The sequence below is a fragment of the Echiichthys vipera genome, assembly GCF_963691815.1.
Source record: "Echiichthys vipera genome assembly, chromosome: 4".
NCBI lineage: Eukaryota > Metazoa > Chordata > Actinopteri > Perciformes > Trachinidae > Echiichthys > Echiichthys vipera.
The window spans coordinates 15,970,791-15,996,764 of record NC_139829.1 but is presented as its reverse complement, the minus strand read 5'-3'; the positions used below and the strand labels follow the sequence as shown (position 1 = coordinate 15,996,764).

The following is a 25,974-nucleotide window of genomic DNA, read 5'->3' as shown; positions in this document are numbered from 1 at the left end:
AATTAGTCAATATCAAAGCCGATATCGATCTCAAATATATTTTCCTGATAGACAAAAAAAAGCAACAGATTTACAAACTGTTACAAGAATATATTTGATGAACTTCCTGGAAGGCACCAGTTACTTTGCTTTATCCTCTATTTTTCTCTTATTGTATAATTCATTTCCCCTCTTTGTGGTGTGATTTAGTGTCTATTCTGCTCTCTGACATTGTACTGTATATGTTGTATTTAACGGTATTTGTTATTTTCTATGGATAAACAATCACTGCACTGGAAACACACACAGACAGACATGACGTGACAACACGTTCAATGAGCACGTGAGTAATCCCTGGCTCACGTGACGCATACTTTTAGTCATGGCCGACGACTACAGGCGACAAGGTTTTGAGTTGGAGAGAAGGATATTTGAGTTAGACATCAAGTGTTCCAGTCTCAGAGCTGAAAAGCAAGGTACAGTCAAGTTGTTAATTTTGTTTGTCTTCCGGCCATTTTTTGGCACCTTATACGCGTGGCTAACATTCTTGTACGGCCAACTAGCAAGCTAATAGCTAACGTTATCCAACATAGCAACTATAACAACAGCTGTTGTCTGGTGAAAACGTTGCACGTTGACAAATAATACGTGCCATGCAGTTAAGTAAGACTCGAGTGAAGAGTTAACTTCTAACGTGTATGTACTGACCGATGTTTGTTTTTGAATATCTGGGTACAGTCTATGGTTCCAGTTAGCGGCTAACGTTAGCGTCAGTTCGCTAATGTTAGCTAAAAATGCATTATTAACAATCGTTTATTTGGAAATGAAACACGATAGTACGTAATAGTCAACTATCCATAGTAGTAAAGGTAAAGTTACCAATCAGTGAACAATGTTGAATTGTAACTTTTCATTTTAGTCATTAACGTTTGAATAATGCTTCAAAATGTTAAGTTCGCATTTCATATCACGATTGTATAATGTACTATGTTGTCGTAAAGTCACATTGCCTCTAGTTTTAAAACAAACTTTATTTGTTAAATACAATATTCAAATACAAACGTATAGGAAAATAAACATCCATCGATACATCTGTGCTGAATATAAAATAGACAAGAGAGAGAAGAAGGAAATGATTAAAAGTATTAATAACAACAAAAAAAATGAAAAAGAAACACAGTTAAAGGCAAAGACCAAGGCTGGCTTTAAGCAACCACCTTTAGGGCAGTGCAAACTGTATATGCTTTATAATTAGAGGTGTTTTGGACTAAACAAATGTATAATAATAAGATCATCATATATTCCATAAGACTAATCATATATTCCTGCCTTCAACTTTGTTACTTTAAAACATGTAATATTTTTCTGTCAGTGAAACTGTTTTGCATGAATGTGTGAAAATATGTAAATCGCCATCCTTCAACAGTACTTTGAAATGTGTAATGTTGTAGACCACTTTTTTGAGTTTACATATGTAATTGGTAACATGTTAACATACCGTTCTTCCATAGATGATGACTATTTACAGAATGCGTCTGCCATACTAGACAAGTTGAAAAGCTATTACAGGCAAGGAGGGGAGAGTAGCAACCTTTCCAAGGTGCTTCAGGATTACACACAGGTATTTCACTTTATTACACTTCATTGGTTGTCTTGAGCTGCAATTAATAATTGCCATTAGTCGCAATATGTGACTCTGTTTTCAATTTATCATTTAGTTTCTAAGAAAAATATAAAATAGTGAATCTGTCCATCTGAGTTTCTCTGAACTCAAGATTATCATCAAATAATTTTTTGAAAACTGATATCATGATTTGTAGTGTGTGAAAATGTATGCCAAAACTGTGAAACAAGTTATTTAAGCAGGAGCGATGCTTAGATTGAGGAATATTAAAAATGTGTGTACTGGAGTCAGGCTGGTTAGGTGTAGATTATTAAGGTGGTATGAAGTGGCCTTAACCCTGACTGAAACGGCCTAATAAGGTAGTATCAAGTTGCCAGTAAGTAGTAAGAAGCAACAGGTAACTTCTGAATACTTCATACTATAGAGAGGTTAAACCTGGGACGTGTGGTTTATTTTGGTAATGTAGGGCAAAAAAAATCCATACTTATCATCATATTGTAATTCAAGTGCTCTGATAGTACTGCACCTCTTGGCTCTGTTTTCAGGCTTTAGAAAATCTAGCTGATGGGAGACTTTGGATAATCACAGGACATTTTAGAGAGCGAGAGAGAACTGCAGGAATTGGTCTCACGCTATGCAAATTCTGGCGTGTTTTTTTTAAATTCACCTATTGCAGCTGTAATTAGATTAGAGTAATGACACTTTGATTTCAAGTTTGCTTTTGAGAAGGGATTTGATAAGAGTTTCGGAGCAGAGGCTACAGCTGTGGCTACCACCTCCTAGCAGGTGTATGATCAGTTTCATTCCTGAATTAATCAACCTTATCAATGACTAACTCCATTAAGTAATGTAGTGAGAAGAGGGAGGACACTGTTTCTGATGACTTTAACATAGTTTTGTTAATCTTTGCCTATTGTATTTAATGTCAGGCCTGCGTATATATTTGTTTTTGATCATTTAGGTGATCCTAGACATCACATTTTATGAAGAGAATAAACTGGTGGACCAGGAGTTCCCTGAGGACTGTTCCCCATTTAAAATCCAGCAGCTGCTGCAAGACCTGACCGAGCCAGAAGTTTTGGCGGGGAGGCTAGCACCAGCACAAGAAGTGTGTATATGTTTGTCTCTAGATGATTTTGTGTGCATGTTTTGTTCAGAGCATGTGAACCAAGTGAAGCAATGAGAATTTCTGATCTTCGTTCATGCAGCTGTTCAATCTCTCCACTCCCTCACTCAAAGCTGCTCCAGGCTGCTCTGCTCAATATCACTCAGGGCTCCGCTCAAATTTCACCTCCGTCCACTCAAATTGCTCACAGCTCTATGGGTAGCCCAGTGGCTCAGAGAGTTAAAAAGTCTTTGCCACAGTTGCCCAGGTTCGACTTTCACCTATGGCCCATTTCTTCATGTCATACATTCGCTCTCTCCCCTATTTCCTGTCACTCCGCGGCTGTCCTGACAAATAAAGCTGTGGAAAGGCCAACAAAAATCAGCTCAAAATTTCCTTCTCCCTCCGCCTCACTCGCATGCACTTGTTTTGGCCATATTTTTAACTGGTTGATTATCAAGTATTCTGATATTAAACTTGTACGTGTATATATACACTTTATTGTTCTATTTTGTTTATAAAAATAACACTCACAAACATCTTTTTCTTTGTCATTGGCTCATAGTACTATTTCATGTCTTTTGATTTAAAATAGGTGCAGTCTGTGTTGGGTCTAGAGCTACTAGAATGCCTCTATTGGAGACGTGGAGCACTGCTGTATATGTACTGCCACACCCTTCATCAAAGAAAACAGTGGATTAAGAAAAATAAGGACACATTCCTTAAGGTACCACACAAGGCTGCAACAGTTACTTGGGATTTGCTTGAAACTTAAAGAGACTTGCTTGTGACTTGCACATTTGTAATCAACTTTCTCCCTCCTCTGCAAAGTAGTTTCAGTAAATTGAAGTGACATGGGCTTGACTGATTATGCCAGACAAGTTTTTGTATTGGTGAAAACAGTTTAATCTCAAAGTTCTTTTTGTTGGCATTTGCTTTAATTAGGCCTAATGCTCATCTGACTGATATTTGAAACCAGTGTATTCAGGAAGGGGTGCGCTACCTAATGCGGATGCTGCAGGTGAGAAACTCTGTGAAGCTCAACGATGGGGTGGTGCTCCATGACACTGCTACAGCAAGCTTTCTATCTGAAGGTAAATGTGTCATCAATTATCTTTTTAAATAATAAAAAAAAATTGTTCTGCTTCCGTCCACTTTTACAATTGTTCAGTGGAAGAAAATTCTTCCATCAGTCATATGGTCATACTCACTGTCTGCTTTTGTTTTTGGCCAGGCATCTTCTCAGACACACACCTGTTGACGATGATGTACATTGGGGAAATGTGTTTCTGGGCAATCAAGTACGAGGACTGCAGCGCTGACACTATGGATCGCAAAGAAGATCGCCTGCAGTTTCGGGACATTGGCACACAGATCCTCAACAAATACGTGCTTGCCTGTGAGGGCCCTCTGCAGGGTCAGGGCTGGAACACAGAGAATGCCAAGGAAATCCTTAGTATTTTACAGTGAACTAAGCTGCTCCTGTGGTGAAGTTGCCCTCAGGCACAGATCTAAGTTCAGTATTCAAATGTGTGTCAACCCTAAATAAAAATGGAATCCATCAGGTGGGGTGTAATGTTGTGGAAGGTTGAGGGGAGGCGAGAGTCTTTGGATCAGTGTCTACAGGCAACCTCATCCAATGCCAAATGGCCCAGGCCAAAGCAGGTGCAAGAGAGGTTGGAAAGGATAAGCTTAGGTGGTGTAAAAGTGGCAGGGGCTGCAGAAGAGGCTGTTGAATAATTTTTTGCCCTGTCCTGCTGAAAAAGCAGTTGTCATCTTGATTCCAGACGTTTGACTGGGGCACCTTTTCTTGCTCTGAGAATGTTATTATAACATTAATATGAAAAGGTAATTAATAAAATTGACCTTTTTTTCCCTTTGATTTTTTAAAAAATTGTTACAAGTTTGAAGATAATCCAGCTGGAGATGAGACATTGCACAGTAACATTTTATTTATTGTTTTGTTGCCATTTTGTTATGCTTTTAATATATTATAATTGCATATACATTATATATGTATGTGTGTATGGAAATATACAAACTAAGGCAAAGAAATGTGATCGGACTGTTGGACAATGATGTATTCATGGCTATTTGAAGTATGTTCACATTTGTTCATACCAGCTTTGTAATGCGCCTTGTATTCCCATCTATTGCAAGTTCCATTTTCTGCCACTTCAATAATCTTGTATAGTATAACTATTAATAGAGAATCTGTGTTGTTTGGATGAAAATCATTTTCTGTTTTTTATGTCCTCGTTGACAATAAACACGCGCGTTGTTTTAAGAAAAAGGAGTTTACTTTGCATCGAAACTTAAAACTTGCAGACCCAGATTCAGCTGTATATTGTAAAACTGCAATACCCACAATGCTCCACTGCTGCCAGCAACAAGGAAGTGTGACCTAGATAGACGTCAAATATGTTCTCTCCCTAGGTCCGTGTTTCAGTGTTATTAGTTGTTCGCATATTAACACTTAAGTCTGAAGTCATGGCAGGAAAGATCCGGCAGCTCAACGAGTTTGTAGTGATCCGCAGCCTCAGGCGGTTCAGAGACACATATTTTCCAAACAGAGTCAAAGCAGTGGAAGACGACCAAACGCCTGTTGGAGACATGGGAGAGCCCCAACCGGGATTTCTGGACAACTTGCCGGTGAGTCGAATCAGTCATGGAAATCTTTTTGTTTTTTCCCCCCATTTTTTCAACTGTCCAAAGCTACATTGCTGTGAAGTAATTATTTTTTTTAATTGTCTGAGCCGATTCATATCATAAACCGAGGTAGAGCAATCAGGTTTAAAGTAAACATTTGTACAAGTACTCAAAGGAAAAAGGGGTCACATAAACGAAATTGAAATTAGCAGGTTAAATGTTGCCAGTAGCTATTGAATCAGTTGGTGAAAAGAAACACGTTTTTCCAAACAGTTCTCAACATCAGTTGTATCGCGTGACCCAGTCATGATATACTTCCTACTTCTACCTTTAGGGTCACGTGCCTGACAGGTTACATTTGAATATTCTGATTTGACACAAACGTGGTAACCATTTCTATAATAAAGTGAATTCCCCAAAAAAGCAGTTTTCTTTCAAAGTTTTATTACAGTTTTTAATCGGGCTCATTCCTTCATAAGACAAAAGAACAAAATACTAAGTTACTCTCAAACCTTTATAGATGGATTCTTCTTAGACAGAAAATAAGTCAAACTGTTTCATCACATCAACACAAGTACTCATAACATAGTACAAAATCTATCTTTCGTCCAGAGACAGTTTTCTCATTTTTCTGTGTGAGAGCGAAAAGATAAGAGCTTCTTAAAGGAAAGTCTCTGCACACTGAAGATAATATTGATAATACATAAGGCTAGCTCATGTTACTAACTGCCCATTGTTTCCGCCCTGTCTCCATCTCTTAACTAGTTATTAACACTCTCCTGTTTTGTTTTGTTGAAATCATCATCCTATTACATTATATCCTCCCTCCTTAAGGTGGACGTGCAGTTTCTGATCATGACCTTTTTGTCTCCTGCGGATATCTGCTGCTTGGGAGCCACCAGTCGGTACTGGAGGGCCATGGTTAGAGATCCATTACTGTGGAGATACTTCCTGCTCAGGGACATGCCATACTGGCGCTCCATTGATCATGTGAGCATGCCCCAATTGGAGTTGGACGCGCCATTAATCAAGGAAGATGAGAGCTTGGACGATAGAGAAGAAGGGAATGACAAATGGAAGGAATTGAAATTTGACTACATGTCAGAGTGGGTATCTTTTTCTGTTGTCCTATATCAAGTTAGTCAGTAAACAATTTGTTAGACGAAAGCATTTTTGACCACCGTTTTTGTCTCAACAGATACCTGAAAGGCTGCCCATCCTGCAGACAACAATGGCTTCCCTCACGGCCGGCGTATGAGGTTGTGACCTCATTTCTTCAGTCTCTGGTGCCCTCATCTGAACCACGTTATGCCATGTTTGGCCCCGGCATGGAGCAGCTGGAAGTCTCTTTAGTCACAAGGCTCATGCATACCCCAGATGTGCTCCCTGTGTCAGGCAATCCTCACAGACCAGGCCACAGTCAGATAAATGGTGACATAGCATTAATGTTGAGTGCTGATGATGAATAATAAGGTCTCCCAGTCATTTCTTGTCTTTGATAACACGGACAAAACTACCCTGAATCAGTTTTAAACTCCAGCTTCTTCTTCTTGAGACACAATGAGCTGTCACTGGAGTCATATTGCACCTTGTTAGGAACTACACATTTTGCATTATTGCATTTCAGTCACATATAAACTCACAGGACACAAATTATTTAAAAAAATACATTGAGTATCTCACTTATTGTATGTTTATTTTCCCACCACTAGGTGGCAGTATTGGCCCACAATTGCTATCTCACTAGTTACTATCGGACGAGACGCCCTAAAGAACATAACCAACCTTTTTTTCATTCTAGGTATTGGCTCAGGGATCAGTTACATGTTCAACAACCAACACAGATTTAATATCCTGACTCTGTACTCAACTAACAGGTAAACACTTAGTATTTGCAGATACCATATGAGTTGAAATTATTATCATTGCATAATTTTGAATACAGCCACATTTTGTGTGTTTGTGTGTGCAGGGCAGAGAGGGAAAGAGCCAGAGTGCAGCAGCAGAGCATCAGTAATAAACTTTTTACCTTTGAGGGAACAGATGACTCCGGCCATCCAATCTACAGCCCTGCTCCTCAGGTTATGCAAGTGTGCCAGGTGGTGGATGGTTTCATCTATGTAGCAAATGCAGAGCCTGGGAGCCCAGGTGAGATAAGAGGACCTTCCACTATATCACATCATGCACATCGGATTTTGTCATATAAATGATCATCACAGAACATTTGCATGAAAAAAAAAAACATGTCTCCAATAGGTGAGTGGGAGTCCGAGGTGGCTCAGATTCGGACTGTGCTGGGCTCTGCAGAGAGCTCAGTACCCAGACCTCTGCTGGTGCTCTCCTGTGTCTCCAGAGAGGAACTGGAAACAGTCAATACAACCAGCCTGCAAAGTATTACCAGCAGAAACGGGGTCAGGTGTCGAACTCCCTGTGTTGATGTGGCACAGAGACTTAGATTGCCCCAGCTGGCTAACCCCTGGATGGTAATTATCTGATACTTGATCAACAACACCGCATTTATAGCCATCCAGTGTCCGTTTGAGGAGATTTTAAACCTGTGTTGCTGTGTCTCTCTCTTATTCAGGTACAGGATACAGTAGCAGAATCCCTGTCAGGCCTTCTGGATGGCATTTCGTGGTTGCTGAGATGTTCTGGAGTCAAACTCTATGGGATCTAGTTATCTAACTTCTGCTCCTGCCAGATGATTGGAAAACACACATTTCATTGCTGCGTCTTCCTGACACCAAGACACACTACTACAGCATTTCCTAAGTAATTTATACCACATGTGCACTGAATGTCTCTGGATTTGGACAATTGCCTGTAGGATTTAATTAATTGGATCTTCAGCAGAACTGATTTCTAACTATTATTGATCTGGGAGTTCTGTGAGAGACCCCACTCTTGTTTACAGAAAGAACCATATGAAGGAGTTATAGCAGGACAGAAGGTTTTATTTATTTCTGGGAGCTCCACAGTAACCCCTCACACTGGGTTTGTTGAAGACTAAGCTCTATGCAGGGCAACTCATACCTTGCTTCAAGTCACAGAAAAAAATAGTTATTGTGGATGCAGGAGCACTGCTTTTTAATTCAGGAATGCTCAGACAAACAAGCTTAAATAAATAATAATAGTAAAGTGGTAAAATCTCCCTTTGACTCAATTTATTACCATTTACTTATCATATATGCTCCTTATAATGAAATAAGTGTGCTATTTTAATTCATGTGCCATATCATGACACAGGTTTACAGTTGGTGAGCTAATTAACCAGATGGCCTGACAAAATTCCCTGCCTTCTCATTAATGCTTTACACTCATGTATGTACTTTATTTTAAATAATTTATGTTGTACAATTTAGAATTGTTGACTTTAGATAAATACAGATTCCATTATTTTAAAGGTTTACATCTACACATTTTTCTTGTGGTTGGTGACTCATACTTTCAGTCTCTTACAAAAGTGATAACTTAATTAAATGGCTTTTATTTTTTCAATTGAGTATTAATTTAGTGGCACAATGACAACAATTTGTTTGTTCATCTAAATATCACATATTCACAAATTTGAGCATTGGAAGGTATTAGTTGGATCCTGAAAATAAAGCTGTCTCATCACATAACATCGGCATTTGTCTTTTTCTTCCAAGCATGAAAATTATACAATAGATTATACAGTATTAAAATGGAGTTACAACCTGACATGTACATGTTCATGGTTTGTTATTCTGGATTCATGCTGACTGAAAATAATCCATTAACACGTTTTATGTATACTTTTGCACATATTCAATTTTTAAAAACAAATTTCCAGTGCAATTAAAGCACTTACGTGATCACATCACTCACTTTATGTGTTTATGCCTTGTATGTCCACTGAAAATTGCAACCTGTTTCATATTCAGTCTGTGGTGGCGGTGTTCATGAAGAGATAATTTGCCTCTGATGCTCCTTTGTTCTAGTCCCCTAGGTAACCACAAGTCTTTGGTTCAAGTATGCATAGCCCAGCCCCCCCCCCCCCCCCCCCCCCCCCCCACACACACACACACACACTTAGCTGTCCTTCCATCAAAAGATGATTTGGTCTTAACAATTCATTCAGACATACAGATTTAGAATAGAAGTTTGATTGGTGCAATTTAGGTGCATTAAGCTGAGCTGAATACTGAAGAAGCAGAGATTGATTCTTTTTTTTCCCTGTTGTAATTTAATGGAAATAGTGGAAGAGTCAGCTGTGTGTATGTGTGTGTGTTTTCTGAGGGATAGATAATCTGACTTTTCATCTCATCTCCACTCGTCTCTGTTCTCTGATGTAGGTCCTCTCTTTAAAGTTATTTAACTACATTTTATGTTTCTATGCCCATTTGTTTTTTGTATGTCACATTAAAGGTGGACCACATTTAAAATACTTTACAAAATGCATATAAACCATGGGAACCTGTTTTCAGGGCAGGTATGCAGGGAATAACTGCTTAATCTTTTTTTATTACTCCGTGATCCTGATGGAGCCAATGGAGGTAAAGACCCTTTGCTGAGCAAGTACTGTCAGCACTGTCAGTGTGGATGAATATGTAAGGCAGTTAATGTCTGAATGAATGAAGAAGTAAATTAAGATTAAGTGCTTTTATGTGAATGCAGTTTGCAGTTTGCAACCAAGATATGTTGGATCCACTGCTGGAACTTGCCTGGATAGAATATTTCAAAGGTCTGTTTATTTAGACTGCAGACTGTGGACACACTTTCCTACATAATGATGGTCAGGGTTTGGTGGGGGGAGGTTCTGGGGCTGTGAATGAACCAAACCTCCAGCTGCCTCTTGTCTCCTGTCATCCCTCTGGGATGTGATGTCACAAGGACATTGACACTTTAATAATCCAATGCATGTGTACAAACAGGGAAAGCTATTGAGCGCAAGCTCTCTTTTTCAGTGACGCCCTGATTGCAGTACATATAAAACAATGCAAGCACATGAAAGCCACAGTATACATCAAGAAATTATACAGCAACATAACCAACGACGGCAACATCAGGGACAGCCACAATTCAAAGAAAATACATGTATTCACACTACTGTATGTCAGTCAGAAGGGTTTTTAATTGATTTAAAGGGATAAGCTTGTCTAATTTTACACACTTCTGAAGATTGTTCAAATTGTGTGGAGCATAGAATGTAAGAGCCACTTTCCCAATTTCAGAGTTTACTTGATGTTTGTCAAGAACCAAATAGTGTTGGGACCTGGTGTAGTAAAAAAAAATCTATACTTTCGAAGGCATGTAAAATACCCAGGTCGTTTTCCAAGTATACAGTGCTGTTCTCACTGCTAACGCCACCCAACTTTTTCATACAGTCAATCATGAATTCTAAAGCCATCCCCAGTTATGAACCTAACAGCAGAATGAGTTATTGCATCAACAGCTTTAAGAATTGAGGTAGAACAGTGCATATAAATAACATGACCTTAGTCCATTTCAGAAGAATTTGATGATGATGATGATCAACAGTGTTAAAAACCTTAGTTAAATCGGTAAAAAAGGGGGACACAATGCTGCTTATTATCTAGATCAAGCAACATCATTCAACACTTTCGATGCTGGCGTCACAGGACTATGACCCAGTCTGAAACCTGATTGATAAGATTTCAGAATGCAGTGTTGACATAAAAATGGTCTAACTTTATCATTTACCAGTTTCTCTAAAACTTTTGCTAGGCATGATCATTTCAAATTGATCATAATTATTCGGCTCATTAACCTTAACCCCTTTTTGCAAAGGTATGAGCAGTCAGTGATGCTTTCTGTTATTATAGTCAGATTTTAAATATAAATTAAGTATTTAACCAGAAATTAAGCTCTAACTGATAGACCCCAGTTGACTTTTTTGTGTCAATAGAGCACATAGCATTAAACACCAAGTGAAAATGTGTTTACCCAGCAAGGTGCACTGTGATCAGAGCCAGTGGGAGGAAAACCAGTATTTAAAAATATTAAACCACCTGAGATAAAGTGTTCATTGAAAACATCACATATGCTATGACCATCTGTGCCAGTGGAAGAACCTGGAACAAATTCACTGGGGATAAGGACAGATCTAAAGGCTCTTATTCTGGTCTTTACAACAGTGCCAAGTATTAGAGAGGTATGCCTATGTGAAACAGTTCAGAAAGTGTTCTTTAGCCTGAGGCAATAGAAAGAATAATCAGCCATATTGCACAGCCAGTCTGTTTACTTATGTAATATGAAGAACGTTTGGGGAGAGGTGTTTCCTATATATTCCCAGAGGTTTCCCCTGCTCAATGAAGCTTAAGTTTTCTTGCTGTTGGATATGTACTGTATAGTATCTCTCATTTTGTGCCAGCAGTGGTCAAATATTGAATTTGGAGAACCATATTTACCAGGTAGTATAATTTCAAAATAAGTGGTTCTTTTTGTGAACATTTGCACAGAAATGAAATCTATGCTTTCTGATTAGTACATATTATTAAAAAAACACTATTTCTGTGCACCTACATAAATAATGGGAGGGGTGGAAACCCTTAAAGTAAAACCTTCACAATATACTGGTAAATCTTCTATAGACTACAGACTTTTTTTTTGTTGCTGAAAATGTATGTGCTTTCTGAAGCTGTTTGTGTATCGATTAAGCAACATTAATGCTTCATTATTGCAAAGATATTGCAGAGTAGTGAGAGAGGTAGATTAGATACAACACTGTGTAAACATACACATATACAAATGAAAGAGTAACTGCTATAAATCTTATAAGACTTGTTTGTGTGCCGTTTGACTTGACAGAAATGAACATGGCTCTAAACAGTAAATGCAGTAATCGACTCTCTCGACTGTCATTCTCAAAACTTTGCTTTTCACATCATCTCCATCTTCCCCATCCCTCTTCTTCACAGTTGTCTCATTCAACTCTTTACACTCTCTCCTCCTTTCATTATAATTAAGTCCCTCATTTGTATTCTACGATAACAGCCAAGATTAATGTAGGCATTGAAAAAAAAACATCATTTGCATTATGCATTCACTGATTAGGCTAAGCGTCCCTCTTAATTGTGTTGTTTTGCACATGGTGGGGCTCTCATGCTGATACTCTGTGGATCTTACTCATCCCCTGCAATCTCACCAATTCACTTCAATTTCCTCCCAACTTCTCTGTGTCCGTCCTTTCTACCTCCTGCTGCCATATATATGGCAGGTTATGGACTTGTAATACTCGATAAGGGTTCAGAGGTGTTAATAGTGAATTATTTGACTCACTTTGAGTCTAGCTCTGTAATAAAAAATATATATGGAACCAGGGGCACAGTGATCCTTCTTTATATTTGCTGTTGTTGTTGGTGTGTGTGTGTGTGTGTGTGTGTGTGTGTGTGTGTGTGTGTGTGTGTGTGTGTGTGTGTGTGTGTATTCCCCCTTTAACCATCTTCTCTCTTTTACCCTAATCCAATAGGCTGCAGGGTGCTGACATAGTTGTGAATAGCCTTGTGTGAAGCTCCGCTAAATGCATTACAGGTGACTTGAAGGGGATGACACAAAGGGCAGTCTTTCATTATGTGGAAAATAAAAACAGAAAGCCAAACATGAATAGATCTTACATGGATTTTGAAAAGCATACTTTTACAGAAAACCCATTATGGGAATATGGTTGTGACTTATGTTGCCTGAAGCAACGACATTCGGATAGGCGGCTCAGAGTCTGAAAACCAAACAATCTCCTGAAACAACTATTAAAAATGTTATTTTGTAGTTAACACCTCAGTTCTAAAGATAAAATGAAAACCTCTCTGTAAATCTGGAAAAAGTTTGGTGATATGTATTTCTTACCATCAGCCAATCCCAGCATTAACAATCAATTGCTCCTACCAACAAATATTGCCTAAATTCTGACTTACCTTATTACTCTAAACCTCCATTGTTGTCCATAACCTATTAAAAACACATACCACATTGTTCCACTGAGTGACATGTTCATTTATTCAGTTGAACAATGGGTAGCCTATTGTAGACTGCAGTTATTGGTTGTTGTTTTTAAGTGATCATGCATGCAGTGTTCTCCCGCTGTAAAAAGCTGACTCATGGCCACTGAAAATAGTCTCTGTTGTTACTTTAGCTTACCTTTTTTTAATACGTGAAACTACATATGAACCATTTTTAAAGATTAACATCTTCTGTAGGAACCCAAGGGCCAGGCTGGGGAAGTTGTAAAGCATCCAAAATATATAGCATATCACCAGCCCTATCCTTTAACATGGATTAAAGGATATAGATGAGTATGGATTCAGTGGTCACTTAAAATGAAACCACTGAATGTGTCAAAAAAGATGTGGTGCAGGTCATTTACTTACAGCTTTTTGCAAGACGGAGATCGTGATTTGATTATTGAAATAGTTAGTGGTCTCAAGCCCTAATGAAAACACCTGCCATAATGACAGATCACATTTGACATTAATAAAAAACACCTTGATAGCTGCTGTAACAATTAAAACCAGAGTGTTCCCCAAACATCCCACAGAGGGCGTAGCTGAGTAGGGATGTTTGGGCATCAGCTTGAGGGTCAGATGCATTGTTCTGCTGTCACATTCAATACAGCAAAAACCCACATGATCACTAAGGGCAGACAATCACAGGAATGAGTATTCCATAACAAAGGAACTAATTCAATGGACGCCCCCAATCCCCTCCAATCAGAGCTCTCTGTTGCACAACTGACCAATGAATGGATATACAAATTGTGTTGTTTTTTTCTGTTAGGTAATTAATATTACAAAAAGCCCCAAACCTACATTGAGAGGTCAGCTAATTACAATATTGCTTGAATTGACCTTTTATTTTAACATAATAAAAATAAAGCTAAAGAAAGTAATTGTGCGTATTTAAAGATGGTACACAGCATTTTCTCAAATCTCATGAAATACATTTCAGTGACAGCTTTTCCCTCTGTGCTGCAAGTTATAATTTACAGTATTTGTGTTGCATGAGTGCAGTCTTGGTGTCTCGTTCCGTGTTTTTATGCTCACTGCAGCCGTATTCTGGAGGACTTGGAAAAGCTGAGCCATAACTTGTGGACCTTGTAGATGAGAAAGAGACAGGGATATAAAAATAAAAGGATAGCTGTGTACAATAAAGACAGGCCAATTCCATTTCTTTCCCATCGCATCACAAATTTTGTTGACAGTATTGGTGGAGAGGAACATACAGCCCCTTCAGGCTCACCCGTCTCTCTGTCAGTATGTTTGTCAGTCTGTCTTTCTATTATCAACTGATCCTGTTAGATAGTATAGATCCAGTTCATCTTGTTTTCTTAGTACTACTATCCACTCCCACCCACTTGGGTGTAATCAATCATGGATGTATGAAAAGGGTGTAATCGAGGATACAGCAACTTATTTATTATTTTAGAGAACAAGGGTCAGCTGAACTGTGTTGGCTGACAGGATATAACTTCATAATGTGTAAGTGTGCACTTCAGTGTTTTATTTAAAGATACATTTGTATAGCCTTTGCCTTTATTACGGGTGTGGATGTTATTTACACTGATAGATGTTTGTCTTTGGTAATGATCATCGATTGTAAGTCAAATCATGAAAAGACAAACTATCACAAGGTCCACGCAGGCAAATGTGCATAGGGCCTACGTAGAGCTTAGTAGCAGCAGCAACAGCTGGGTGTGTTTTTGTCTCACGTGTCGGGGCGGTCCGTCCATACAAATTGCTGGTTCTTGGCTCAGGGGTGTATATCCAGTGACAGCTGAAATTCTGGACGAGCCTCTAATGGCGTCACTTCTCCAGTGGACCCTGCACGTGAGCCCACACAGGCTATAGACATCCTTTCATAATACCTAATGTGTAGCCTAGTTCTCATCATCAGCGTGGGAAGTAATATTTTGCTCACTTTATTTGGTGAAGTTAAACCCATATATCTAAGATTTCATTTAGGCTATGTTTTGTTTGTTGTTCTGGGCTACCAAACCAGCTGACATGTGGTCACAAACACACATTTTTTTTAATTATGGTAGGCTATTAATCACTCCAAATGAAGGTATCTGCTCCGTCTCTAATTGGAGTTGCACACTGACAATCCACACTGCGCGTGGCAGATGCGCCGGTTACATTTTGTGCAACAAGCACCAGACTGTTGGAAAAATAACCACAGAAACCTCCGCGCTCATTTGCACATAAAACTGGTCGTTAAGTTCACTACAGTTTCTATTGTAAAACAATGGGCCTGTTGGAGACATTCTGTGGATCATTTCACACCTGGACCCATCCGTTCACACTAATCTTCCCGGTGACTCCGTCCAAAGCACCGGGTACCCAGGGCAACGCCTGAGCGCGTCATCCTCTGGAGCTCAGCAGTTTTAATTATAATGGCTACTGGTAGACATGTGGCTGTGATGTGCAACACGGTGTGATATGTTGTTTTGGGTTTAATTGCCAGAAACAAAACTTTGTTAGGCTATTTATTTTTATTTTTTTTGTACCATAACAAGGATTATGTTAGTATGAAAAAGATATAGTGTCCTTGGTGCCTAATGGAGGCAATTGGATAAAAACAAACGCTTTGCACAGAGAAAATACTGACAACAGGTGTTCTGAGGACAGGCAGGGCGGACATCTACAGTAGCATTTATGTGCCACATCATCAATAACATGTTTAACAAAACAAGTCAACAGGAGCTGGGCACTCTCGATCATATTGATTATCCTGCTGTTATTGAAAGCTGTTTTTTTTTTACGAATAGCCTATATCTACGCAGCTAGGCTAGTGTATATGGGCGTATCCAGGGCAGCCCCCTACCGAAAATAGCCTACGTCCCCACTCACATTGCTCTCAATGAATGTCATTTGCATATAGAAGCTGGTTGACATTGTGCACCTTGAAACATCCATACAAAGTATGTAGGAATATGTCAGTTTCAAAAGATATAGCATGCAACCTGTAGACTGAAGTTTAAACCCCCAAGCTACCCCCTGAAGAAAAAAATGCATTTAAAACGCTGCCACGTTAAATATAGGCCCTTATTATAAGGATAGGCTCATTGTGTTTTTCTGCGTTTTAGTCCGCAAAAAAGAGGGCAAAAGTCCCTGTATGCCCAGAACATCACAATCTCACTCACTGGTTCAAAATGGAAATTAGTTTCTAACGAGATGTTTTTTCTATTTAATAACAAATAGCCTGTATATTTAAACATACATATGCATATACGGCATGTACATACATATCATTTGCTTAGACTTTGGCTCTTACCAGAGAGCGTTGCCACAGGAGGGTTTTATTTTGGAATTTTGGAAGTTTGTCCCGGCAGTCTTTCTCTCCCTGTGCTGTCCTCTCCATGTTCATAATGGAGTAGATTGGATAGTTGGCGGATGAGGGCGCTTCACCGCCATTTGAAACACACACATCGCCTGAGCTACGTAGCGTGTGTAAACCTGAAAGTAGTATTAGGCGTAGATGATGAACTGAGCAGCAGATAAGAGAACAATCTTCACTGCGAAAGCGACACAGACCCGATTATTCAATGATCGGGTGATGTGGAAATCTCGATCGGCGAGATCTTTACCGGGCAGAGCAGGCTGAAGTGAAGAAGCAGACTTTTCGTGCATGTTGGGGCTCACGCTGGCCACCAGATGACCAAGTTCTGAAAAGTCGATCTACGCTGTCTTCTGCAGTTTCTCAGCTCGCTCGAGACTTCGACATAAGTAAGTGCGTGTTTTTTGTGTTTTTGCGTCCATCCATATCTCCAAAACTCCATGTGTTAGGCAGCTTACTCGAGGAAACTTTGTTGAAATTGCATTGCATTTGTTTACATTACAGGCTGCTCATTGCAAAAACATTTATTTTGACATACCATAAACATTTTCCGAGTCTGCTGATTGATTCAAGCCTGCGTTAACATGACAGAAACTTTAGGGTTGTTTAAAATTCCGCTGCAATTGCTCATGGAGTGACAGCCATGGTTGCTCTTTACGGATGTAGTCTAAAACTAATACATACAAATCCTGAGGCAGAAATAAAAAACGGATTGATTTGAGATACGAGATAGAAATGCTTTCTCATTGAAAAAGTGGCCATGCCTTTTAAATTGTGCAACTGAACCCTGAAATATTCTGAAGCTTCATTGTTGACACAGCCTGGTGTAGCCTGTTGATCTGTGAACAGATGGAAATAAGTTTGGCCCATTCAGCTCATGATATGCCTATTATATTACTACAGATCCATAACATTAGGACTGCAACTGCTGATTTTCAATTCGGAAGCAGCATATTTCTATTTTCTTTCTTTTATTTAGAAAAGTAACTGGAACCAACTAATGTTTTATTACTAGTTAAATACGTATACAGTAAAAACACAATACTAAAAATGACTATGCATTTAGTGCCACACTATAACAAAATAAATGACTTTAATTAAATGAAAGGATTGCCATCCAACATTGGCTGTAACAGTAGTATGACAGGTTATATGTGTGTATTTAAAGCTTCTCATGTCAGCGTCTCCTTTGCTTGCTCTTCATCAGTGGTTGGTTGACTGAGAACACCTTTATAGAAAGCACACTGTAATGAGATGCAATGTGCACTGCAGTGGGATGGATCTTCAAATAAATAAATATATATATATAAATATATATATATATATTATTACACAGTTGAGTCTCTTAAGTTGTGATTTCTTTTGTTTTCTGTTGTGGTTTCAGATCATTCCTTCATATAACATAGTATATAATTCTGCATGTTTATTATGTCCACTGGTTTATTATGTCCACTGGTGTGATATTATGTATATAACAAACCCTTTTAATTATATTCAACTGTTTGAGTCATATTTAATGGTATTTAGTGCAGTAACCATTTCTCAATAAGTAGCTCTAACGCAAAGAGAAAGCATGTGAGGGATATACATAATGACAGCCTTTACAGCATCCACCAGGTAGCTAAGGTACGAGATATTTAATAGACGAGGCGAGGAGTTTTAACAGACATCTCTCTAAGTGTTCCCTACGCTGCCACATACAACATTAAGTACTGCTGCTATGTTCTATACCCTTTGACAGCTCAACAGCACTCTGGAAACCATTAGATATAACACACATCTATGTTGTCTTCAGTGATGTGCATGGTTGTCAGGATGTGTATGTGTGTGTGTGACGTTAAGGGAAAAACAGCAGGATTTAGTGTAAGAGATAAGTGCTGCACATTCGTACTTAGTCCTCCCAAACAACAAGTGGGTTGATAGTCTTTTCTTGATTATTTTAAACAGGATACGACTACAACTGCAAGCAACCAAAAATACATATTAGTTTACTCAATAGTTTTAGTTTTCTCTGAAATGACCAACCATGGCCTCCAGTCATTTTAGCAGCACCAGATGAAAAAAAAAAGTAGATTTTGGAGCAAAAGTTTACTTGACAGCTATTAGTTTTAATATCTTAGACAAACCGCTGCATGCCCTTACGTGAACACACGCAGCATGGAATGCTGCAAAGCAGACATTTTCCTCTAAGTTCAATTTTCAAATCTGTGCAGCACATACTTTCTCTGTCTCTGCCGGACTCAGTCTCTTGTTTGCACTCTGTACTTCCCTTAATCTTACTCTGATGCACACACATGATTTTATACATTCCCCTCTGCCAATGCATGCACACAAACACCCACTCATTCACGCCCCCCCCCCCCCCCCCCCCCCCCCCCCACACACACACACACACACACACACAGAGTGTAGTGGGGTTTGCAGATGTGTGTCCTGGTGTGCTTCCAGCATAGGCTCTCTTCATGCCAGTGTGCTGACTCTGAGTTTTCCACTCTCTCTTATGAAATAAGAGTAGGAGACATTAGAGCCATCCAGTGGCCAGATCTAAATGCCTAGGAGCACGCACAGACACACATGCATACATGTAAAAAATGCATCCTGGGTCAGCGCATATACCCTCTCTTTACAAACACACATATACACATACACAGTCTCAACATGGGTCAATTCATTTATCTAAATACATCCAACAGTTGCAAGCCTTTTCAAAGCAGCTGGATGTGCTGCAGTTTACAGGCCCCACCTCTTGTCTGTGTAGTCTCTTCTTCACCAGGGACTGGTCTAACAAGCAGGCTCATGTTGAAGTCTGTGGTATGTTTACTTTAATTTTGTTTAATTTAAAGGAAAAGGTTAGTGGTGAGGAGGAAAGTTGAGGGCAGAAAATCTATTTGCATGATTCTTGTGATACCCAAAAGTGGACCATGGACAACTTTCTGTACGTGTACTCAAATTATTATGAAAAGATGATATTGAAGTATTATTATTTGTAATAATGTGTAGTGGTTGTCATAATCTTACCTGCTTGAGACAGAGGGATTAGAGATGCTCATTGAGATAAATTTAGGTGTCATCTTGAAGGTCTATACAGTAAGTGAAGGGTCGGTTGTGTTGTTGCTGCAAAAAAGTGAATAATAACATAACTTTTTACATTTCGGTCTACTTTTATTCTTCATATTGTTAAGTTAAACAGCACTTTGACGTTTTTTATTTGCATCTGTCTCTTTTTGTAGCAGTTGTGATTCCAAACTGAATTCAGCAATAATGTCTTCTTTTTAAAGGAAAAACAGGAAATTCAAAATGATCAGTGTCTTGATGGGGTATGTTCAGCAGGCATCTTTCTCAGAGCACCGATATGTTTTCTAAATGATTACCTTTTTTTAAGTGCCTCCGGCTACCCTCTAAGTGCATAACTTTTTCATAGATGTCAGCCTTTTTTATGTGGCTATTTTCAAGTGATGGGACTTGTCAGTTTGTGAAAGCAGTCAAAGCAGCAGTTTAAAGTGGGGTAATTTAAGGAAGCACAATGGTTAGGCTCATGTCTTATTGGTTAGATTTTGTGTATATTTTTTATATTTTCGTGTTTTCTTGTTGGAGAAATGCTGGCTACCCTATGGTTAGCTAACATCGGCACATTTTACCTGAAGCGATTGTTCCTCTGGGTTTTTCCAGCTATTCAAGATGCCTTGTGGCATAAAACTCATGTTTTATTCATATGGGCTTTGCACCATGATTGTAGTGGACTGCTTTAAGCTGAATGTTTGTCCATCCCTGAATAGATTTTGTTCAGAGGGAATTGTTGGGTCTATGTAAATCATAAATAAGTCATAGGGTATGGTCTTTACCTAGTTTATAAAGTGTCCTGAGATAACTTTTGTTTTGATTTGGCACTATAAATAAAATTGAATTGAATTGAATTGAATTGAATTGAATTGAATTGAATTGAATTGAATTATATAGGCCTGCCAAATAAGTCAGTGACAGGTTCCAAAGTAATTAACAAGGTTATACTAATTTGATTGACATCTTCCTTTAATTCTCTTTAAGAACCCAATTATTCCAGTGAGGCGCTTAGACTGCAATTAATGAAAGACAGGGGCAGGGAACAAAAGACACATTGCTGGCAGTATGATAATAACATCCAAAACACACTATTCGCTCTCAGTGATATGTGTGACATGACAATTACTTTCATAATAATAATTTTTAAAAATACAAAAACACAACACAATACAAATACATAGAGCTACCTGCACCTCAGACAGTGAATCAGCACGTGTTCTGGCTTACAGCTGAGTAGGGGGTCCTTCACTGTGGCTCAGGACATGTGTACACAGTAGGGATGCTAAATTGGACTGATAACTGACCCTCAGTTAACCGTTAACTTGCTTTAGGTATTTTTCAAGCTGGACCCTATTTCCTTATATATTTCTGTGTAAGTGACTAATGGCAACTTTAAAAAAGAAATTTGTCCAGTATTGAGCGTGACCTGGGCTGCAATATAATCGAATGGGAAACCTGTGCACTGACAATAGACGTCAATAAAAGAGTTTGTTTTTTGCCACTCACATGCTCAGATTGACATTATAAGTGTCTGACTACATTCTGAAAAGATAGTGAGGTCGTTCTGAAATCTCGCTCCGAAATCTCGTTCTGAAATCTTGTGAGATGACTTGTTGATACTGGATTGGCACTTCAGAGAGAGAAGCGCATACAGGGAGCATTTGTTGTGAAGTGTAGCTTTGTATTATCAAAAAGATTTTTGATGAAATCAATAGTTTTTGTTTGCAAGTTTTGGAATTTGGCCAACATAGCTACACTTTGCATAGCTTTCACAGGACAGGCTGAAGCTGTGGCTGGTTGTGCTACTAATGGATCCTAATAAGCCCTGATACACTGCACCTTGCAGACCATCGGGTCTGTAGTTTGACCGGGACACTAATGCCAGCCAAAGAGGAGATATTTTAAAAACAGGTCTGAAAGGAGCTATAAGGAAGAGGTGATAGTGAGTGAGCGAAAGGTCAGGAATGCACTAATGGGAAGCATTACATTCACATGAATGCATTCAAAAGCTATAGAGGAGTCCCTTAAACCTCTAAAGTCACAGGAAGGCTAAAGTAGTCTTGCATTTCGTTATGCTGTATGATATTTCTGAGACCCTACTGGACTAAATGCAAAGATCGGGTGCTGCATTTACTCCCCCAGCCTCACACCAGAGGCCCCAATGTATTGGAAACATCTTTAGAAATATAGTGTGAGAAATTTGAATAAACGGAGTTTCTTAGTATAAGCAGCCATATGCAAGCAAAAGCACATCATCAGCTTGAGTCATCCATTTAAAATGCATCTGCAAAAAAAGAAAGAAATATGAATCATAAAAAATGGTACTTACAATGTCATGTAGATTACTGTATTCTGGGTCTTTTAGTGTGGTATTCCATTTGGATGCTTTTTGTGATGACATGGCTTGTAGCAGCAGTTACATTGGTTGCAATAGAGTTGATTCAGCCAATGGATGGTTTATGGGTCTATCAGTGTAACCTTGCGTGATGGTGCTGAATGACGAGCATACATTTCACAACATTTCTCTCACAATACTTTCATCATGGAAAGCCCAAAATCCCACAGTGCTTGAGCCTTTAATTAATGCCAATTACAATGTATTTTGTTAGAATTATGGTAACTCCTTCTGAGGATTTTTGTCCATGTTGTTTTTACCTACAGTGACACATTACTACTCACCTCTGCCAGTACTCTCTGGCTGCCTAACACTTCATTCCCGTCGGACTGATATACTTGACTCCCCTCAGTCAGCCGCCATGAGTGTCCAATAATACTGGAATGTTGATAGAGACAAAGAAATATAAAGGGAAAGAGTAAAGGTTGATTAATTATTCTAACCCTATGCCATAGGAAAACACCCCTTCTAGTTTAACAATGTGTATGTCCACCTGTTTCACACAAGTGCCTCTCACAGATTGAGGTTGACAACTCATCCAGGGCTGTGAGTGTAGGAAAGGGTTCATCATTGCATGGGGTTATAATCCCATTTAAGAGTGACCTAATTTTTCTGTGTGCATTTATGTCTGTACACGGATGTATGTGGTTATATGTATAATCATGTAACTGTCTGATGTCAGTGTTTCCATGCCAACTTCCCACCTAAAGATAAACAACACACTCCAGATGATTAGCTTTTTTTCAGGATGTTAAGTCAATAGCCATGGTGATATATTTGTAAATTACTATAAAAGGGTAATCTCAACTATATTAAAACTTACTTGCAGCCTAGTAGGAATAAATTAGAAAAAACAATAATACTTATGTGCACGGTAAATAGCCCTGTGTTTAATTTAAGTTGTTTCATGTGAAAATAAAACAGAACAAACAAGTTGTATTTATATTCACTGTATCTCGCCAATATGCGTACCTCCTTGAGGTCCAAAAAACATGTTAAATTCATAAATTATTATTTATTTTAAACCATGAATTTGTGTTTACATGCTAGCAGCCCTCTTCTTCACTGTCATTGTTGGCACATTGCTTTTCTTCCTAGAACTGGACTGTTCCTAGGACTGTATTTCGTTGCCTGTGTGCGTGACTGTGCGTGACTGTGCGTGACTGTGCGTGGTCGTGCACGATAAAAGTGAGACAGGGGCCCACTCTTGAAAACATTTGCTCCACAGTGCAACTTGTGGTCAAAAAATTCAGTGACGCCTTCCTTTTAAAATCTACTAAATATTAGGATTTAACATTTCATTTTTAGATTTACATTTAATATTAAAATTTAACATTTAGATTTAGCATTTAATATTAAGCATTTAGATTTAGTTTTAATATTTAGACATAGCATTGGCATTATATTTCTACAAGAAAAATAAATATCACATAGTTCACAAATATTGCTGTCAATCGGGTCAAAAGAGGCAAACATTGCTTGATGCTAAATGTGGCAAAATGTTGCTGTTTATTTCAGTGTTTCACTTTAGTATCGGCGCCCCGTACAAGCGAGCTTCCTGGGCATCGGCTAAAAAACATTGGGGAAAACTAGGGTCAACATCAGCAAGGCATTCAATCATGGACGGACGTTTGTTTAGTTTTGGGTAACAAAACTGACCTAGAACTGGCTTTCTACCTATTTGTTTGGTCAGCTACTACAAAACATACAAAATATATTGTGATATTGTGGTTTTAGCTGGCTTATGTTATCTAGCATTAGCTTGCTTGCTAGCACTGTTTTGGCCAATACCCAGGATGCTAATTGCAGTTCACTTAATGGCCACTGGCATCATTAATACAAATGCCTTTTAAGCTGGCAGTTACCTTAAGAGATAAAGAACAATCATCCAAGCACACCTGTTGGGTTATTGTTTTTTTTTCATAAATTAGTTAGTTTTATTTATATTTTTTACTTTACCAGCTCTCCACATTTCCCCCCAGGATCATGTCCTGCAATGACCTGCCTCCAAGAGATCTACTGCCAGATAACAGAACGTTTCTGAATGACCAATCCCCATTCTTCACTTCAAATTTAAACTTTTAATTCCCTGAAAAAAAGTGAATAAGTAAATTCGGACTATAAAATGAGTAGTGTCCACTAGCTTTGCAGAGTGATGAAGACAGATACACCACAGTCCTTCTGCTTTCTGCCTTTGCTTTGGAGGAACCTCAAACTAAACCTGGGCTTACAACACTGCTCTGTGTGTGTGTGTGTGTGTGTGTGTGTATGTGTGTGTGTGTGTGTGTGTGTGTGTGTGTGTGTGTGTGTGTGTGTGTGTGTGTGTGTGTGTGTGTGTGTGTGTGTGTGTGTGTGTGTGTGTGTGTGTGTGTGTGTGTGTGTGTGTGTGTGTGTGTGTGTGTGTGTGTGTGTGTGTGTGTGTGTGTGCGCGCGCCTTTCTTCTGCAGCTATAGAAGGGACTAGTTACCTCTCACCCCGTAACCTCTCACTTTTTTGGCTTCACCCTCACACCATCACTCCAACTACTCCTAACCTCCTCCTCCCTCTCTCGACAGCTCCTTTTTGAACGAACACAGATGACCAGTAGAGATTTGTGGAAACATGGTAGAGGCATGATGTTGGCAGCGGGGTGCCAAGTCAAGATGTGTGTCTGTGCGTGGCATGCTCATTTTGAATGCATGTGTGAGCGCGTGTGTTTTAGGGCAGAGGTAGTGGGAAGAAGGTTGACCACAGAGGCCCTAAATGTTTACCAAGGGACCCCAGGAGGTCTGGGCTGAGCCTCCCTCTATTCTGATTGGCTTAGGCCGCCTTCTTGCAAGTCTAAAGAGCCTGTAATTGTCAGAGAGAAGAAGAGGAAAGGGGGAGAAATGTGCACGAGATGGAGAAGATTGAAGCACTCGCCAGCCCTTTCACAGGCTTTTTCACATGTGTGTGTGTGTGTGTGTTTGTCTTCTATTTTGTAGTAGAAGGACTGTTTGGCCCTCTTTTATAGTACTTTGTTTACACGTCTGAAAAAAAAGCCAATGAGGAATGGCAGATCATCAAAACTGAAGGGAGATAGAGGGTCCAGGAGGATCTGAAGACGAGCAGAAAAAAAGCAACAATTAATGGTAAATGGGGCATTTTTGTCAGACCAGACAAGCCCGCTGCTAAACAGCTCCCTGCCATGAATCCTTGCATTGTATAACTTGGCCTTGTATGTCCTCTGACGCTTGGAATTCAAACACACACACACACACACACACACACACTAACACACACACACACACACACCAAGAACATCTTGAGAGGGGAATTTGTTACGTTGTGACAAATTTGTATTGTTACATTGTGATAATTAACGCAAGCTAGGCCTACAAGTAACATACCTGAATTTTGCGAAGATGTTGAGATTCTTGTCTTTATGTTCTTAGTGCATAAGTTTTGTTGACTGTTTGTTTGTTTGTTTTTGCTGTAGTTGCACTTCATACATTCTTTTTTTTTTTTTTTTTTTTTTAAATCTGCAGTAAATCTGATCAAGTGTCAATGTATGAATGGTGTTAATACGTGCCAGTGTTGGATATGTGCTGTTACACAAACACTCATATGAACTTTGCTCATGCACTGGGTCTTGCAATGCTCTATGATAGCTGGGCAGTCTTTAAAATGTGCCTGAGTTTGCCACATTGTTGCTCAGTATTCCTCACTCACAGTATATATGAAAAATAAAATGTTGTGAAATATTAGCATGCTGTTTCTAGGCATAGCAGTTCCATAATCAGTTTTACCATAGAAAAACATATAGAATAATGCAATATGCATGGCTCACTGTAGTTATACTTTATTTCTTTTTTATTTTCTGTCATCAGA

At 39.0% G+C, this 25,974-nt stretch overlaps 3 protein-coding genes across 4 annotated transcripts in view; all 3 read left to right on the top strand.

Moving 5' to 3' along the window:
* The first annotated feature begins 357 nt into the window (after positions 1-357).
* On the top strand, positions 358-4,979 carry rimoc1 (rab7a interacting mon1-ccz1 complex subunit 1). Its single transcript, XM_083912878.1, has 6 exons — positions 358-455; positions 1,491-1,600; positions 2,565-2,711; positions 3,304-3,435; positions 3,688-3,802; positions 3,943-4,979. Exons 1-6 carry the CDS (start codon positions 362-364, stop codon positions 4,176-4,178), a joined length of 834 nt encoding a protein of 277 aa, XP_083769004.1. The 5' UTR covers positions 358-361; the 3' UTR covers positions 4,179-4,979.
* Positions 4,980-5,117: 138 nt separating this feature from the next.
* On the top strand, positions 5,118-8,865 carry fbxo4 (F-box protein 4). The gene is made up of 7 exons (XM_083912993.1): positions 5,118-5,360; positions 6,192-6,463; positions 6,556-6,788; positions 7,159-7,234; positions 7,330-7,505; positions 7,614-7,840; positions 7,942-8,865. The coding sequence occupies exons 1-7, from the start codon at positions 5,199-5,201 to the stop codon at positions 8,032-8,034; spliced, it is 1,239 nt and encodes a 412-aa protein (XP_083769119.1). The 5' UTR covers positions 5,118-5,198; the 3' UTR covers positions 8,035-8,865.
* Positions 8,866-16,729: 7,864 nt separating this feature from the next.
* The window catches only part of ghra (growth hormone receptor a), a 30,823-nt gene continuing 21,578 nt past the window's right edge, over positions 16,730-25,974 (top strand). The window contains exon 1 of one of the 2 annotated variants that reach the window (XM_083912897.1): positions 16,730-17,059. The gene's annotated coding sequence lies outside the window, so the exon portion shown is untranslated. Of the gene's footprint in view, positions 17,064-25,974 lie in introns of both variants that reach the window. The other variant, XM_083912898.1, reaches the window with a different exon arrangement.

Bases quoted from the DNA above. Each gene is read 5' to 3' on its own strand.
- rimoc1 (XM_083912878.1), top strand. From the start codon at position 362: ATGGCCGACGACTACAGGCGACAAGGTTTTGAGTTGGAGAGAAGGATA. The intron at 456-1,490 runs GTACAGTCAAGT...GTTCTTCCATAG, and splicing joins TCTCAGAGCTGAAAAGCAAG to ATGATGACTATTTACAGAAT. The intron at 1,601-2,564 runs GTATTTCACTTT...TTGATCATTTAG, and splicing joins TGCTTCAGGATTACACACAG to GTGATCCTAGACATCACATT.
- fbxo4 (XM_083912993.1), top strand. From the start codon at position 5,199: ATGGCAGGAAAGATCCGGCAGCTCAACGAGTTTGTAGTGATCCGCAGC. The intron at 7,235-7,329 runs GTAAACACTTAG...TTGTGTGTGCAG, and splicing joins ACTCTGTACTCAACTAACAG to GGCAGAGAGGGAAAGAGCCA. The intron at 7,506-7,613 runs GTGAGATAAGAG...TGTCTCCAATAG, and splicing joins TGCAGAGCCTGGGAGCCCAG to GTGAGTGGGAGTCCGAGGTG.